At 47.3% G+C, this 13,392-nt stretch overlaps 1 protein-coding gene across 3 annotated transcripts in view; it reads right to left on the reverse strand.

Moving 5' to 3' along the window:
• Positions 1-13,392, reverse strand: part of Srgap3 (SLIT-ROBO Rho GTPase activating protein 3) — a 228,228-nt gene that overhangs the window by 43,638 nt on the left and 171,198 nt on the right. For all 3 annotated transcript variants that reach the window (XM_060383893.1, XM_060383892.1, XM_060383894.1), the window contains exons 6-10: positions 10,388-10,516; positions 8,838-9,059; positions 6,727-6,828; positions 4,469-4,666; positions 1,159-1,243 (exon numbers count right to left, since the gene is read on the reverse strand). In XM_060383893.1, the coding sequence (XP_060239876.1) occupies positions 1,159-1,243; positions 4,469-4,666; positions 6,727-6,828; positions 8,838-9,059; positions 10,388-10,516 (736 nt within the window). The remainder of the gene's footprint in view (positions 1-1,158; positions 1,244-4,468; positions 4,667-6,726; positions 6,829-8,837; positions 9,060-10,387; positions 10,517-13,392) is intronic.

The raw sequence follows: 13,392 nt of genomic DNA on the forward strand, positions 1-13,392 counted from the left end.
CTGAAAGGAGACTTCAGAGGTCACACCTCAGAGTGAGGCATGGTTGATAAAACCCAGAAGACCAAGTAGACGAGGAACCACACAGAGCAAACATGACAATCACAATAAGGCCATGCAGACAAAGGCAATAATAGGTTAGCACTCAGAGGGGAACAGGGAAGAGAAACCCTTCTGTCCCACAGACCCAGGATCCAACAAGTACTTAAAAAAAAAAAAAAAGTACTTGTGCTTCTAAACTTAGGAAATGAAATTTCAAAACACTAGTGGTCACCTAGTCACATGGACCCACCCCTCTCAACACTGGCCTAGCACTGAGGTGTCTGAATGGGCAGAACTAAACAGATAAAGGAAAAGCTCACTGAGGCTCACTCCACACATTCAAACCTAGCACTGTGCAGACCTGAGGCTGGAGAATTATAAAGTTAAGAACGCACTGGTCTATATAGTCAGAACCTAGGAAAGCAAAGAGAAGGCGGGGTGGGAGTAAGAGGGTGGGGAGTGAGGGGTGTAGGTGTGAAGGGAATCAAATAAGTGATTGCTAAGGGCAGAGAATTGAGGAACTGACTTTGTAAAGGCCTTTTTGAGCTCATGGAAATGCTTTAATATCCCAAGCTGGGTGATGTTTCCACATGGGGATTTGAAGACAGCAGGAATAAGCTTGAAGTTTTAAGTCACAGGTGTTCTCAGCCTGGCTGAGCACACTAAGGGAGAAGAGGATGTAGGATAGGGTCAGGGAAACAGGCAGGAGACCTCCTGTGCTTTCGGAATACCTAGAGTCTTACTCCAATACTACTGGGGCTTCAAACCTAACTTCCTGGTCTCGTAAGAACTAAACCATGTATGTATTTTTCTTCTCTGGACCTAGGACCTTGGTGAGGTCCTCCAATAGCTCCTCTCACATGTGCTGAGAGACCCTGGTTTCTGTGTCCTTGGAGTCCTACCCCCTACCTATTGGGACCCATCCACCACTAGGCCTTGCCCTTTCTTGCAGCCACACAGGACCCATCTCAGCCCCTGTACCAAGATGGTTTTCCCAGCCTGTCCAGAGAAGGCACCTCAGGTCTTTCCCTGCCCAGTGCTGGATGTCCAGAGCTGAGGGGGCTCAGCAGCTCTGGGCCATACAGCAGTCCCTGCTGGGCTCTTTACCATCCCACTCACCTTCACCCAGTGTCTGCTTGAGCAGGTCATGCTTGGCTTGCAGCTTGGTGATGAGGTTGCTGCCGTTCACATATTCTTTAAATTTCTGTAAGACACATGGGCATAAGAGGAAGTTAAATCCACACAGCCAAGTGATGACAGGGTCTCCGACTCTAAAATTCACCTCCCTGGCAGGGAAACCAAAGAGATATCCAGCTCCTCAGGGACTGGGCATGGAGACTTGGAGCTCTTCCAAGTGGCTGTCTAATTCTTGGGGGGGGGGGGCGGTATTCCCAGGCCTTGTAGTTTGGTTTGGGTACACAAGAGGCAGGAGACTGTGGCAGCAGTGGAGGTTGCTTCTAGAATGAGGACAGTGGGCAGCACCAGTGGATGGGCCCCTTTGGTCACCAAAGCTCCACTACACTTCCAGGACCACAGCAATAAGGAAGAGAGCAGAGGCCCTACAGCTGAGGCCAAGAGCTGTCAGAGCAGAGCCAAAGACGAGCCTTTCTTCCAAATGAGGAAGGTCTGTGCAGGCCACTGAGAAACCCTCTGATAGAAGCCTTCTTCCATCTTCACTGCACTGGGGGGCATGATTTTCTGGGTGGCTGAGATAAGGAGAGGTGTATAGAAAGTGCTTTGCCCCAAGTGCCACAGAAAGTCAAGAGTGGGACCAGGATGAGTTCTGGCTCCCTTCTAGGTCACTGTCCTTGCCAAATTTGGTGTGCTGGGGAACAGTGACAGGGATGTAATACCATCCGGAAGAGCAACACGGCTGATTAGACACACACACATACACACACACACACACACACACACACACACACACACCACTTGCCTGGGCATCCACCACATCTCCATACAGGTACCAGCTTCCTGTTCCGCCCCCTATCACACTGCACCAGGATGCAGCCCAGTCACTGATCAACACAGTAAGCAAACGCCAGCCTCTCTAAGATCTTGGAGGGCTAATGGAAAAGCATGATCATACTTGTTCTAATGAAGCAGAAGCTCTGAGCTGGGCTCCCTGCTGCGCTGGAGCAGAGCTCTGACTAATTCTAGACCCCCATTAGCTCAGAGGTAAGCTGAGAGTGGACTTAGGCTGTCTCTCCAAATGTGTGGCGTCGGACCAGCAACCTCATCACCAGCTGGGAAGACTGTCAACGTCCAAATTTCTGTTTTACGACACCTCAAATCCGACCCTTCATTTTTCACTGGGGAGAAATCACAGGGGCCTTTAAATTTCCAAATTTCAGAGCCCTGCTGAGGAGGATAGGAGATGAAGTCCTTGAATTTTAACTGAGTGTCCTGGCCCTGGCAATGCACTCCTTTACTTCAGTCAGTAAATACTAACTTACAGGTCATGCAGGCTTCTAACTATAGCATCCTCTGATTTTTATCACGTCTTAAGAATTCATAAAAACCAGAGATAAGGTGCACAGATAGATGGTAGATGTTGCCTGAAGCTGTTTTCCAGCCTCCACAAACATGTGCATATGTGTATACACACATATATCAATATGCACACATATCAATATGTACAAACATATTAATACACACACACAAAACCATAACATCTTCTTTCCTTGGTCAAAGACACTAGATTTCTTTAAATACAGGCAGGCTGGGTCCCTTCCTCTTCTTCTGCTATCCAGATTTAGTTCTGCCGCTAAAGTGACTTTCTCCTTATCCCCATCTGCACTCCCTGCTCCCTGGAGACAATCACCTCTCTTAGTCCTCTAACGGAAGTGGTAGGTGCCAGGAGTCGTGAAGACTAGCTTTGTTTTCTTTCTTGACAAGGTCAAAGAACAGCGATGGAAGAAATGAGGTATGTGCCAGCTACTGGATGGCAGCAGGATCTTGATTAAGGCTTACCACAGTATAAAGTCGGAGGCTGGACTGGATTAATGTCTAACAGATTCTATGAACATAATCCAGTCAATATCAGCCCAGCTTCGTGTCTCTAGTGACTTGGTCATCAGCCTGGTGTAGCCCTTAGATTTCTGTTTTAGTGACCTTGAAGGTACTGGAGGCCATGCTCCCTGAATCTGAACATCATACAAGATCTGAAAAGAGCAGGGGGGTTGAGCAATTGGATGAGGGTGCAGACAGTTAGGGCCTGTGACATACATTCATCAAGAGGCTAGAGCTCAGTGGAGACCTACCTAAGTTATAGCCTATGGGGCCTTTATGAGGGGAGTCAGCTGACACCACCCCAGCGTAAAAACAAAACAAGCGCAGGGTGTGGTGGTGCATGTCTGCAGCGAGTTTTGCTTTAGACGTTTAGAGATTTCCAGGAGCTACTAGGGTGTTGAGGTTACACAGAACCAAAGCTTGTGAGGTAGGGATGGAAGAGTCAGGATGTTCAGCCTGAAGAAAGGAAATCCAGCTCTCTGCAGCCAGGGAGACTGTCAGGCAGCATCAGCTTCACTCTGCTCACCAAAGAAAAAGCATCAAGACCAATGGCCGGGAATCCTAGGGTGGTAGATTTCCTGAAGATAACAAAGGAAAGCTCCATATCCCCTGCCAGCTACACTCAAGCACAAGGGCTATTTGGGTGAAAGAGAGCTTGTCACCCTGGGCATTTGAACAGAGTTCCCATGAGCTTTTCGTGGGATGTGCACCAGATGGAAGATAAGTCCTTTATAGCCCTAGTCTCCATGTTCAATAAGCCCAACTTGAACAAAAATCTGAATTTCCCTCCTTGCTTCCTCCTGACCCCTGGCCAAACTGAAGGTCCATAATGAGGATTTTATAGGTGGGGCTAGCAATTCGTGACTAACTTGTCTAGTCACCATTTTCCGTCAGCAATACATACACAGAACTCTAGGTGGTTACCTGACTCCTTCACCCTGTGCCACTAACCCAGAGGTTCTCAATCTGTGGGTCATGACCCTTTTCGGATCATATATCATATATCCTCCATGCCAGATATTTGCATTATGATTCATAACAGTAACAAAATTACAGTTGTGAAGTAGCAACGAAATAATTTTACGGTCGGCATTCACCGCAACATGAGGAACTGTGCATTAAAAGGTGGCAGCATTAGGAAGGCTGGGAACCACTGCTCTAACCCAACTGACTAAAACTCTCTCTTTGCTTCCTTCCGAAAGCATCAGAGACCATCACTCAAGATCAATGCCAATACAACCCACTGGTGAGTCACTTTCCTTACTTCAGAAAACCAAGGCAGGCAACTTAATGTTAAAAGCACATTTGATTTATGTTGTATTATTTTGCTGGCTCTCTCCTGTCTATTCAAGCTGCTTCCAAAGCCACAGACAGGGGGTGAACAGATAGTGGGCTCTGGGTCTCAGATGCCACTTACCGTAAAATAAAACATTTCTGTTTCCTGCTGGTTGGCTCTCCTTTTGGCGATGTTGATTTTGCTCATGTAGGTCTCAGAAGCGGCTGACTTTATGGACTCTGTAGATCGGCTGTGTTGGAAGGCGTCAGAGACATCGAAGTCTTCCACAGTCAGCATGTCCTGTAAGGTCTGCATGGTGGCGTCCAGGGTTTTCCTCACCTGGGGAAAAACAGCATATCCACAAACACCATTTATTCTCATATCGTCTCTGACACCACTAAGTCCTTTTTCCGACAGTCACTTTGTTCTTTGAGTTAATGTCTCTAGAAGGAAAGCAGGACAAGACGGTAGCTCTTATTATACTGACATAGATGGTGAGGTGAAATGGTCATTGGTCCAACACCAAATATCTGGCAGGCTGAGATGCCAGACTGCCCAGTCTAAGGCCTTTTATTGCACTGCTTCTGTCTGAGGGACCTTGGGGGACACCCTGAGGAAACAAGCCAAATTTCCAGGCTTCTCTCTCTGGTCTGATTAGATAGCCTAAAGGAGGCTCCTCCTGGCGATGGGGGGTGGGGGTGGGGTGGTGCACTTGAGCATGGAAATCAACAGAAATTCTCTTGTGTTTTCTCTCATTTAGGGAGGAAGGGGGCATCTGATGGTGAGGAGTGATCTGCTGGGAGACAGGACGTTGGGGAAGTTAGCTCGCTACCACATGACTTAGTTAGGACACCAGCTTCCACCTTGGCATCCAGTGAAATCACACACATACAGAGGCTACGAAGGTAGGGCTTGAGGACCCCAGCCTCACAGAAGCCCTACGATGAGTGGGGTCTCAGTGGCAGACTCTACATCCCAGAGTAGGTCAGTCCAAAAGGGGTCACTGCCAAAAAAAAAAAAAAAATTCTGATTCCATTTATTATAAGATCATTGTCACTTGTCGCTCAAAGTCTCTCTCGTTGCTCCTCAGCTGAAATGTCACCTCCTAATGTCTTACCCTAGCTAGCCTAGCACACGCCACTCAGCCTATTGTTCTCCCATACGCAGTCACCCATCAGTCTTCATATTTTAATTTCTGGTGTTTTCTTGTCAGAAAGAGGAAGAACTAAGACGTTGTGTTCCTTTGATTTAGTCTCTATCTAGAATAATGTTTAGTATGTATTATGTGAATAAATATTACATAAACAAATACTTGTTGAATGAATGAATGAGTGAATAAGTCAAAATCAGTTCTTTTTCTAACACACACTGATGGAGGCTGATTCATGGATAAGTGTATCCAAGCCCATCCGTAGCCCACAGAGAGGGATGCATGCCTTAGACTCCTCCCAGTGGTCCTGATTTCCATTTAAAGTTCATTAATGGCATTACACATGTGAACCCTTTAAATCCTTTGGTGGGGAGGGAGAAGACAGAAGATATTGGAAAGAAAGAAAGCATTTGGCCTACTTCCTACCTCTGTCCTGACAGGTTTAAAAACAAGCTGGTTTGTCTTCTTCCGACCTTCCTGGGCCTGCTTTGATTTGCATCACCTCAGCTCTGTCCTAGCTCTGCACAACTGTCCCTGCTGTCCAGGATAGCCTTCATGACATCTGAAGACAGTGGCCATGCCTTCTTACCTCCCACAATGACTGTACCTCATGAGGATAAGTTTGTCACTGCACATATTATGGGGTCCTTTCTTCAGGGTCTAGGGTTGACTGATGTCCCTCCTCCGAGTGGGGTGTTTAGGTGTTAGTTGGACACTGCCTACCTGGCTTCAGTCCATGTCAGAATGAAGCCACCCAATGTGATACTGCGCCACTCGGCAATATGGGAGGAAACTGGGCTGGTAAGACGACCCATATCCTGGGGTTTAAAATCCACAATATATTTAGGGTGGTCTGGGCTATCTATTTCATTCTGTAATTTTTATAACTAACTCTGACTTCTGATGATAACAGCAGAAACTTGCAGAGAATGAGGCAGGAAAGCACAGAGTCAATAGTAACCACCAATCATTCTATAGTTGAGATGGAGCCAAGGCTCACATTTTGAAAGATTTTCCCAAGCATTCTATGCCTGGAAATCTGCAACCATTCTAAACATAGAATCCCTGCTTCCACTTGTTTGCCTTTCACCCGAGATCTTGTAAGCATCCTTCAGTCCCTAAATACTCAGGTGGGTTGTGCTGTTGTCCAGTCTCCCACCAATGAACCATCACTTCCTGTAGAGTCCAGGGCATGAGACTCCCCAGCACAAGCCCCAGCGAACTAGCCCCGGGGCAGTGGATCACTCACCTCTTCATTCTCAATCTTGAGAGTGGCCAGCCTGGACTGCAGCTGGTGGTACCGCATAAGCAGCTCTGTCTGGACGGGCTGCTGTGCACTCACCTGGCATACCTGCAGAAAGTAATGCTGTTATTGCAGCCGCGTGCATCCAGAGTGAGAGCAATCATTAACATTCCATCCAGAGCCCGACACAGGTCCAGCAAGGCTGAGTCACCTGCCCTGGGTCACTCATGTTGGGCACAGCAAAGTCGGTACCAGATGGGAATCAGGGTCCTCTTACTCTAGAGCCTACTTTCTTGTTGTCACCAGCGTGGCTTCCCAGTCACAATCTTCTACATTTGCACGGTAATTGTAGGCTTAAAAAGACCTTTAATATAATCTTGGCAAGCCACACTAATTAATTGCAAGGCAGGAAGTTATGGAATGAAAGCAACTGCTTAAACAGCTAGTAGCAAATACCACGAATCAGGAGCAGTTAACAAGCTCCTGTCACCACAGGAATGCATAAGATGCATCAGAGAGACAACTGTGACAATCACACCATTGGTCCTCTGTGTCCACACGTTTCATGTCCACAAATTCAGTGAACCAAGGTGGGGGGGAACACCTCTGGACTGAACATAGACAGGCATTTTCTTCTCATCATCCCCTAAACAATACAGTAGTACATCAACCATGCACAACATTCGCATAGTATTAGGTATGCGAAGTCATGCAGAGATGGTTTCAGGTATGCAGGACAATGTGCACAGGTTCTTTGTGAGGTTTTTTTTTTTTTTTTTTTTTTTCTTTTTAAAGAAGGTGCTTCAGTACCCTTGGATTTGGACATTCCCAGTGTCCTGGAAGCCATCACCCACAGACAGCAAGAGCAGTTGTGTTATTCTTCCAGAATCTTCCATTCCAAAGCTGTCACTACTGGTGGGTTTGTTTGTTTTTCTCTCTAGACCTCAGCAAGGGTCAGGGCAGCACAAACATGGAAGACAAGTCAGTCGTCTGGTGTGTCAAAGGCTCCCAGTTCTGGATGGGCTATCAGATTAGGGCTCTAAGGCCCAAGGAAATAGACTGTTTCTAGGCAGACTGGAGCTTGAGGTCTCCTAAACACACTTAGGAGGGACCTAAGGAAAGCCAAGGTCCTGCAGTTCTGTAGATGGGGGACGTTAGCCAAGACAAGGAAATTCTCTGAAGAAGCTCATGAATTAAGAGCTGACCTTAGGCCTCTGCAGTAAATAAACAGCATATGTACTTGGGCCTTTGTTCTTCTCCCACAATGCACTAGCAGCATCGAAGAGAACGGAAGTGGTAGCTATGATGTTAATACACCCCACTCCCAAATCTGAGGCATGAGAAACTCATTCTCAGAGTCAGGTACAAATGGCATTTGGAGGTGAGCCTGCTGGGAAGTGATTTGGATTAAAAGAGGTACTGAGGGTAAGGCAGCCACAATGGTGGCTTTATCAGAAGTAGAAAACAGACAGACCTGAGCTACAATGCTTGCTCCGCCTTGCCATGTGGAATGATGCCATGCCATTTTGCAGCAGGTTGGCCCTCAGGAGATGCCAAGCAGATACTGGCAGACACTGGCACCATGGTTTTAGACTTCTTAGCTGTCCTGTCTGCAAGCTCAAGAAGCCTGCAGTTCAGTGGTTCACCTTCCTAATGCTGTGAGACTTTAACATATCTCTTCATGTTGTGGTGACTCCCAACGATAAAATTATTTTTGAGAGAAAGACTCCTTTTTGTTTGTTTATTTATTTATTTTTTGAGACAGGGTTTCTTTGTGTAGCCTCGGGTGTCCTGGACTTGATTTGTAGACTAGGATGGCCTCAAACTCACAGCGAACTGCCTGCCTCCGTCTCCGTGAGTGCTGGGATCAAAGGCGTGCGCCACCACACCCAATTCATACATTTATTTTTGTTGCTATTTCATAACTGAAATTTTGCTGTTGTTGAATTGTAAAATAAATATCTGATATGCACGACGGTCTTAGGTGGCCCCTGTGAAAGAGCTGGTCAACCCCCAAAGGGGTTGTGACCTACAGGTTGGGAACCATTGCTCCATTCTTATTCGGGTTTAGGTATTTTCATATGCGAATGGCAGCTGAACTCACACAGAGAGCGTACCTCATCCCCCATGTGGGGCTGGAACTCAAACTTGAGTGGTGGGCAGAAGACCTGGCTGCACATGTCCATGACCGTGTGCTTGTCACTCCGGGAGTCCAGGTTGTCCACTGCATTCTCGATGACATCCAGGCCCTCGTGGCGAGAGGTTTCCAGGTTATATTCTGCTGAGAGGTAGGTCCGAAAGGTGCGGGCCAGGCTGGCATGAAAGCCCAAATCACAGCACTTCGGGAGAGGTGAGGAGAGAAGGGGACGTGTGAGATCTGGGTGGTAACCTATGGTCACAGTCCATCCCACAGCTGCATTACTGCCCCCCAGAGGGAGCTGAGAGCTGAAATTTGGGTACCCACAGAATTTCTTTCAGCTCCCCAGGCTCACCACAGTCTTTCATCTCTGACCTTTCTCCATGCATGCTCTTTGCCTAGAATGTCCTCCATTTGCCAGTTAACTTATAGGCCAGTTCCTTCTAGAAGTTCTATTTGATGTTCTGTGTACCGAGTTTTGGTCAGACATCCACATGCCCCCACCTCCCTCACTGTGACCCTTGCTGCTTGGCACTGTAATTGTCTCTTAACATGCCATAGGCAGGTGTGTTGCACAGGGCTTGCCTGCTCTTGTCCACTGAGCCCTAAGTCCTAGTCCACAGTAGGTGCTCAATAAGTATTTGGCAAGTGAACAGACAACAGGGCTAAAAGCTGAAAGTTGAGAGCTAGGAAAGAGGAGGGGTGGCTTTATACCATTGAAAGGCCGAGCAGACTGCAGCTTCCCCTCCTCCATGCTTTGGCTCCCAGAATAGAATATACAGTGTTAGAGGAAAAGAATCCAGCAACCAGTACCGAATATACTAAGCACCTACAGGAGCAGATCTCCCATTTATCATGAAAGGGAAGACAGAGAAATAGTCCCAGCTCTCAGACTCAGTCTCCCATCACTGCCACTCACAATGTCCTTCTTTAAGTCTGGTGCTCTTCAGGGAGCCCTCCACAGCCAGCTAGCTCCCACAGTCAATGTTCAGCTCTTCAGTGAGCAAACTTCCCCACAGCAAGCAATTCTGCACCATTCTGCCTCTCCAGTGACTTTCCTATGGTGTATGCCTGGCTACCTGGACGCAGGCGTTCTGAATGAATCGCCCCTCCATCCCATGCCAGCAGCCTCTAAGAGTCTGAACTGTACACAGTTCTACCCTGCACCCTCATACCTAGCAGAGACCCTGGTGAAGACAAGAGGACTTTGGAGGTTGGTATTGAATATCTAACCAACCAAGCTGTTGGGGGAGGGGTCCACCAGAGCTCAGGTCTATCCATGGAAAGTGTGACCATGAATTAGCTCATACTTCAGCCCAAACACTTCCAGCCCTTCCCTTTTAGCAAGGTTAAAAAGCTTGGCCAGCCCATATGTCGGCTGAAGACCACGGCCAGTCCCATCTCCCCGCCAGCTCATGAGATGCAGCAGCCTGGATATGTTCACACCTAGCCCCAGACTCGCTCTAGCTGGTGAGATGCCGTGGCCTGCATGTAGCCCTCACCCAGCCCCAGGATACCCAGGTTGCTCACATCAATGAGATCAGAGACATCATGGATGTAGTATTTGCTGATAGCTGCGTTGGTGGCTGCCAGATTCAGCAGGTAGTCATTGCGGGCCTTCGTGCACTTGAGCTTGTTCTCAGAATACTTGGCCTGCCTCTGGAGGGAGGAGAGAGACATTAGTGCCCAGCCAGCCAGCGGGAGGATCTATGATCCCCATGTGAAACCATCTGACAGTGAGTCCTACCTCTCAGCTATGGGATGCTTCTGTGCCAAGGGAGTGCTGTTGGACCCTGAACGCAGCAATACACTTCATTTGTCACACAGCAGCCCTTCCATTGGTATCTACCAGAGGGGAGCAGATAAGGAACCCCACCCGCAGTACCCTTCATGGGCTTCCAGTGTTTTCAGTGGCACAGCAGTCTTCTAAGGGTTGGCTTCCAGTCACCACTCCAGCCCCATCTCTCTGTCTACTCCCCTTCTCTCACCCAACTTCTTTGTCCATCCTCCTTGGCCTTGTCTGACCTGCATCCTTTGCATCTCTTCTCCTCTCCCCTTGCTCTCCTCTGTACATTCAGAAGCTCTTTATTTGATGATTATTAGTACCCAGACAAGAAAGTGAACTGGGCAGTAGATCTGTTGCACCCAAAACCAACCAACTAAGGCAAGTTTTAGGTCATTTTTAAGAAAAGGGAAAAAGGAGGAAAGAGAGAAGTAGAAAAGAAGGGAGAGAGTCTGGGTCTGAATGAAAGCAGGAGTAGGGCAGAGCACCCAGAATTTTGGCAAAGCAGATTTTATGCAGGGCCAGCCCAGAAGAGACAAGAAAGAGTAGACACAATGGACAAACTGCTCCTGCCCCTTTCAGACTGATGAGTCTTGGTGCTGGGTCTCTTTAAAAAACAAAACAAAACAAAACAAAACCATGCTATCTTTCTTCAGCTAGCTGCTCTTTCTCATTCCTCATGCCACATGAAATCTTGCTTTGCAGTATACCAACCCACTGCCAGCCTTGTAATTCTCCTCAGTCACCTCCTCTGACTTGTTCCTAGTTCCTCTTACTCTGGGACCATTCAGCATATGTGTCCTGGAACTCACATCCCGTGCCAGCCAGACTGTAGAGAGTCTGGACACTCTGACCCCATCTAGGGACCCATCATGACCTTGAGACTGTTTTCTTGGATTGACTTTATTTTATAATTGAAGAGGACAGTCATGGCATCTTAGCTGAACTCATCTATTTATAGGTAAGGAAATGAGAGCTGAAAAAAAAGTGGCTTGTCCAGGAGCCAAGTGGCTAATTAGCATATGACTACACTAGGAATGAGCCTCTAAAATCCCAGCCAGTATCTTTCCACCCAGGCTTTCCCTCTAGAGAGAAATCTTGTACCAATAAGCAGTCACTTGTCATACTCCTTTCTCAGACCCGGAATACCAACAAACGACTTCCTGTGTCCATTGGTGTGTCTATTCTGGACATTTTACATAAGTTATAATTATGGCCTCTTGTGTCTGGTTTCTCTTACTTAGCATAAGGTCTTTGGTGTTCATCGACATTGTGGCATACATCAGGACTTCCCTCCTCTTCATGACTGAGTTATGTTCATTAGCAGTTGACCATTCAAGTTGTTTTCATCTTTTGGCTACCATGAATATTACTACTGTGAGCATTCACATACAAGTTTTATACAAACATATTTTCGTGCTTCTGGGGCAGCCATGCAGGAGAGGCACTATGGAGTCACATGGTAGCAGCCTGGTCTGCATGTATCCAATATCTAAAGAGCAGCTAGATGGTTTCCCACAGTGACAGAACTGCTCACATACACAACCTACACCTTACAGCAGCGCAAGATTTCCCTGTTTCCACAGCCTCATCCCTGCTCCTTCCTGCCAGCCTTTTTATCTTGGTCCTTGTAGTGGCTGTGAGGCCCTATTGTGCTGTTGTTTTTGTTTGTACTTCCTTCATCCTTAATAATGCTGAGCAGATTGCTCTGTATGTATGGACCACCTAGAGAGGTTCTTAAGAATCGTCAATTCAGAGGCTGGAGAGATGGCTCAGAATTTAAGAGCACTGCTTGCTCTTCTAGAGGATCCAAGTTTCATCCCAGCACCCACATGGTAGTTCACAACTGTCTATAATTCCAGTCCCAGGGGATCTGAACCTTCTTCTAGTCACTGAGGGCACTAGGTATACAAGTGGGACATTTGTATACATGCTGACAAAACACCCATAGACATAAATAAGAAAAGAAATACCTATTCAAACTCCTTGCCCATTTTGGTATTAAGTCTTTGTCTAGATTTTGGGTTTTCCTCACTTTCAAAAATTATAACAGGACACCACACACACACACACACACACACACACACACACACACACACACACTTTTATGTGCTTCCCAGTTCACCCAGGTTCACTGGGTTTTGTTCCCACCCAGTCTATAATGTCTAGAGCTAAGGATCCTATAGAATTAGACCCATAGACGAGCAGATATACATCTGACGCAGTGGCTGGCAGATAGAAGAGCTCCACGAATGTTTCCTGCTAGTGGGGAAGAGATGAACATAGAGAATTCAGTAAGAAGATGATAGCCTTCGAAGAAGAAAGGAGAGTTAAAAGCCACAGATGAGTCCTGCCCTTCAAAACTCCCTGGCCATAGCAGACACCCTGAACTGATCTCAGCACCTTTCAGCTAAGCCTGATAAAGCTTCAGAACCCTCAACAGAGCACTCTGGGCGGCCACTATCAATTTATCAGCGCCAACATGAGCAGCGAGACTTATTTATCAGATTTGAAAACTGAAGCTCAGGGAGAAGTGTTAACGTAGCATTTAAAACCCCAGCTCAGCAGCCGGCCGGGGAGAGGGCTCAGTGGGTAAAGTGGTAGCTGGGTATGCAGAAGGACGGGTTTGGATCCCTAGCACCCATGTGAAAATTGAACTCAGGGCTGTAACCCCAGAGTTGGGGGAGGGGTGGAGCTAGGAGACTCCTGGGGGCTTGATGGTTGGCCAGTGACAGCTTCAGAAACAGGCCCT

Source organism: Meriones unguiculatus, chromosome 5, assembly GCF_030254825.1.
Source record: "Meriones unguiculatus strain TT.TT164.6M chromosome 5, Bangor_MerUng_6.1, whole genome shotgun sequence".
Lineage (NCBI taxonomy): Eukaryota > Metazoa > Chordata > Mammalia > Rodentia > Muridae > Meriones > Meriones unguiculatus.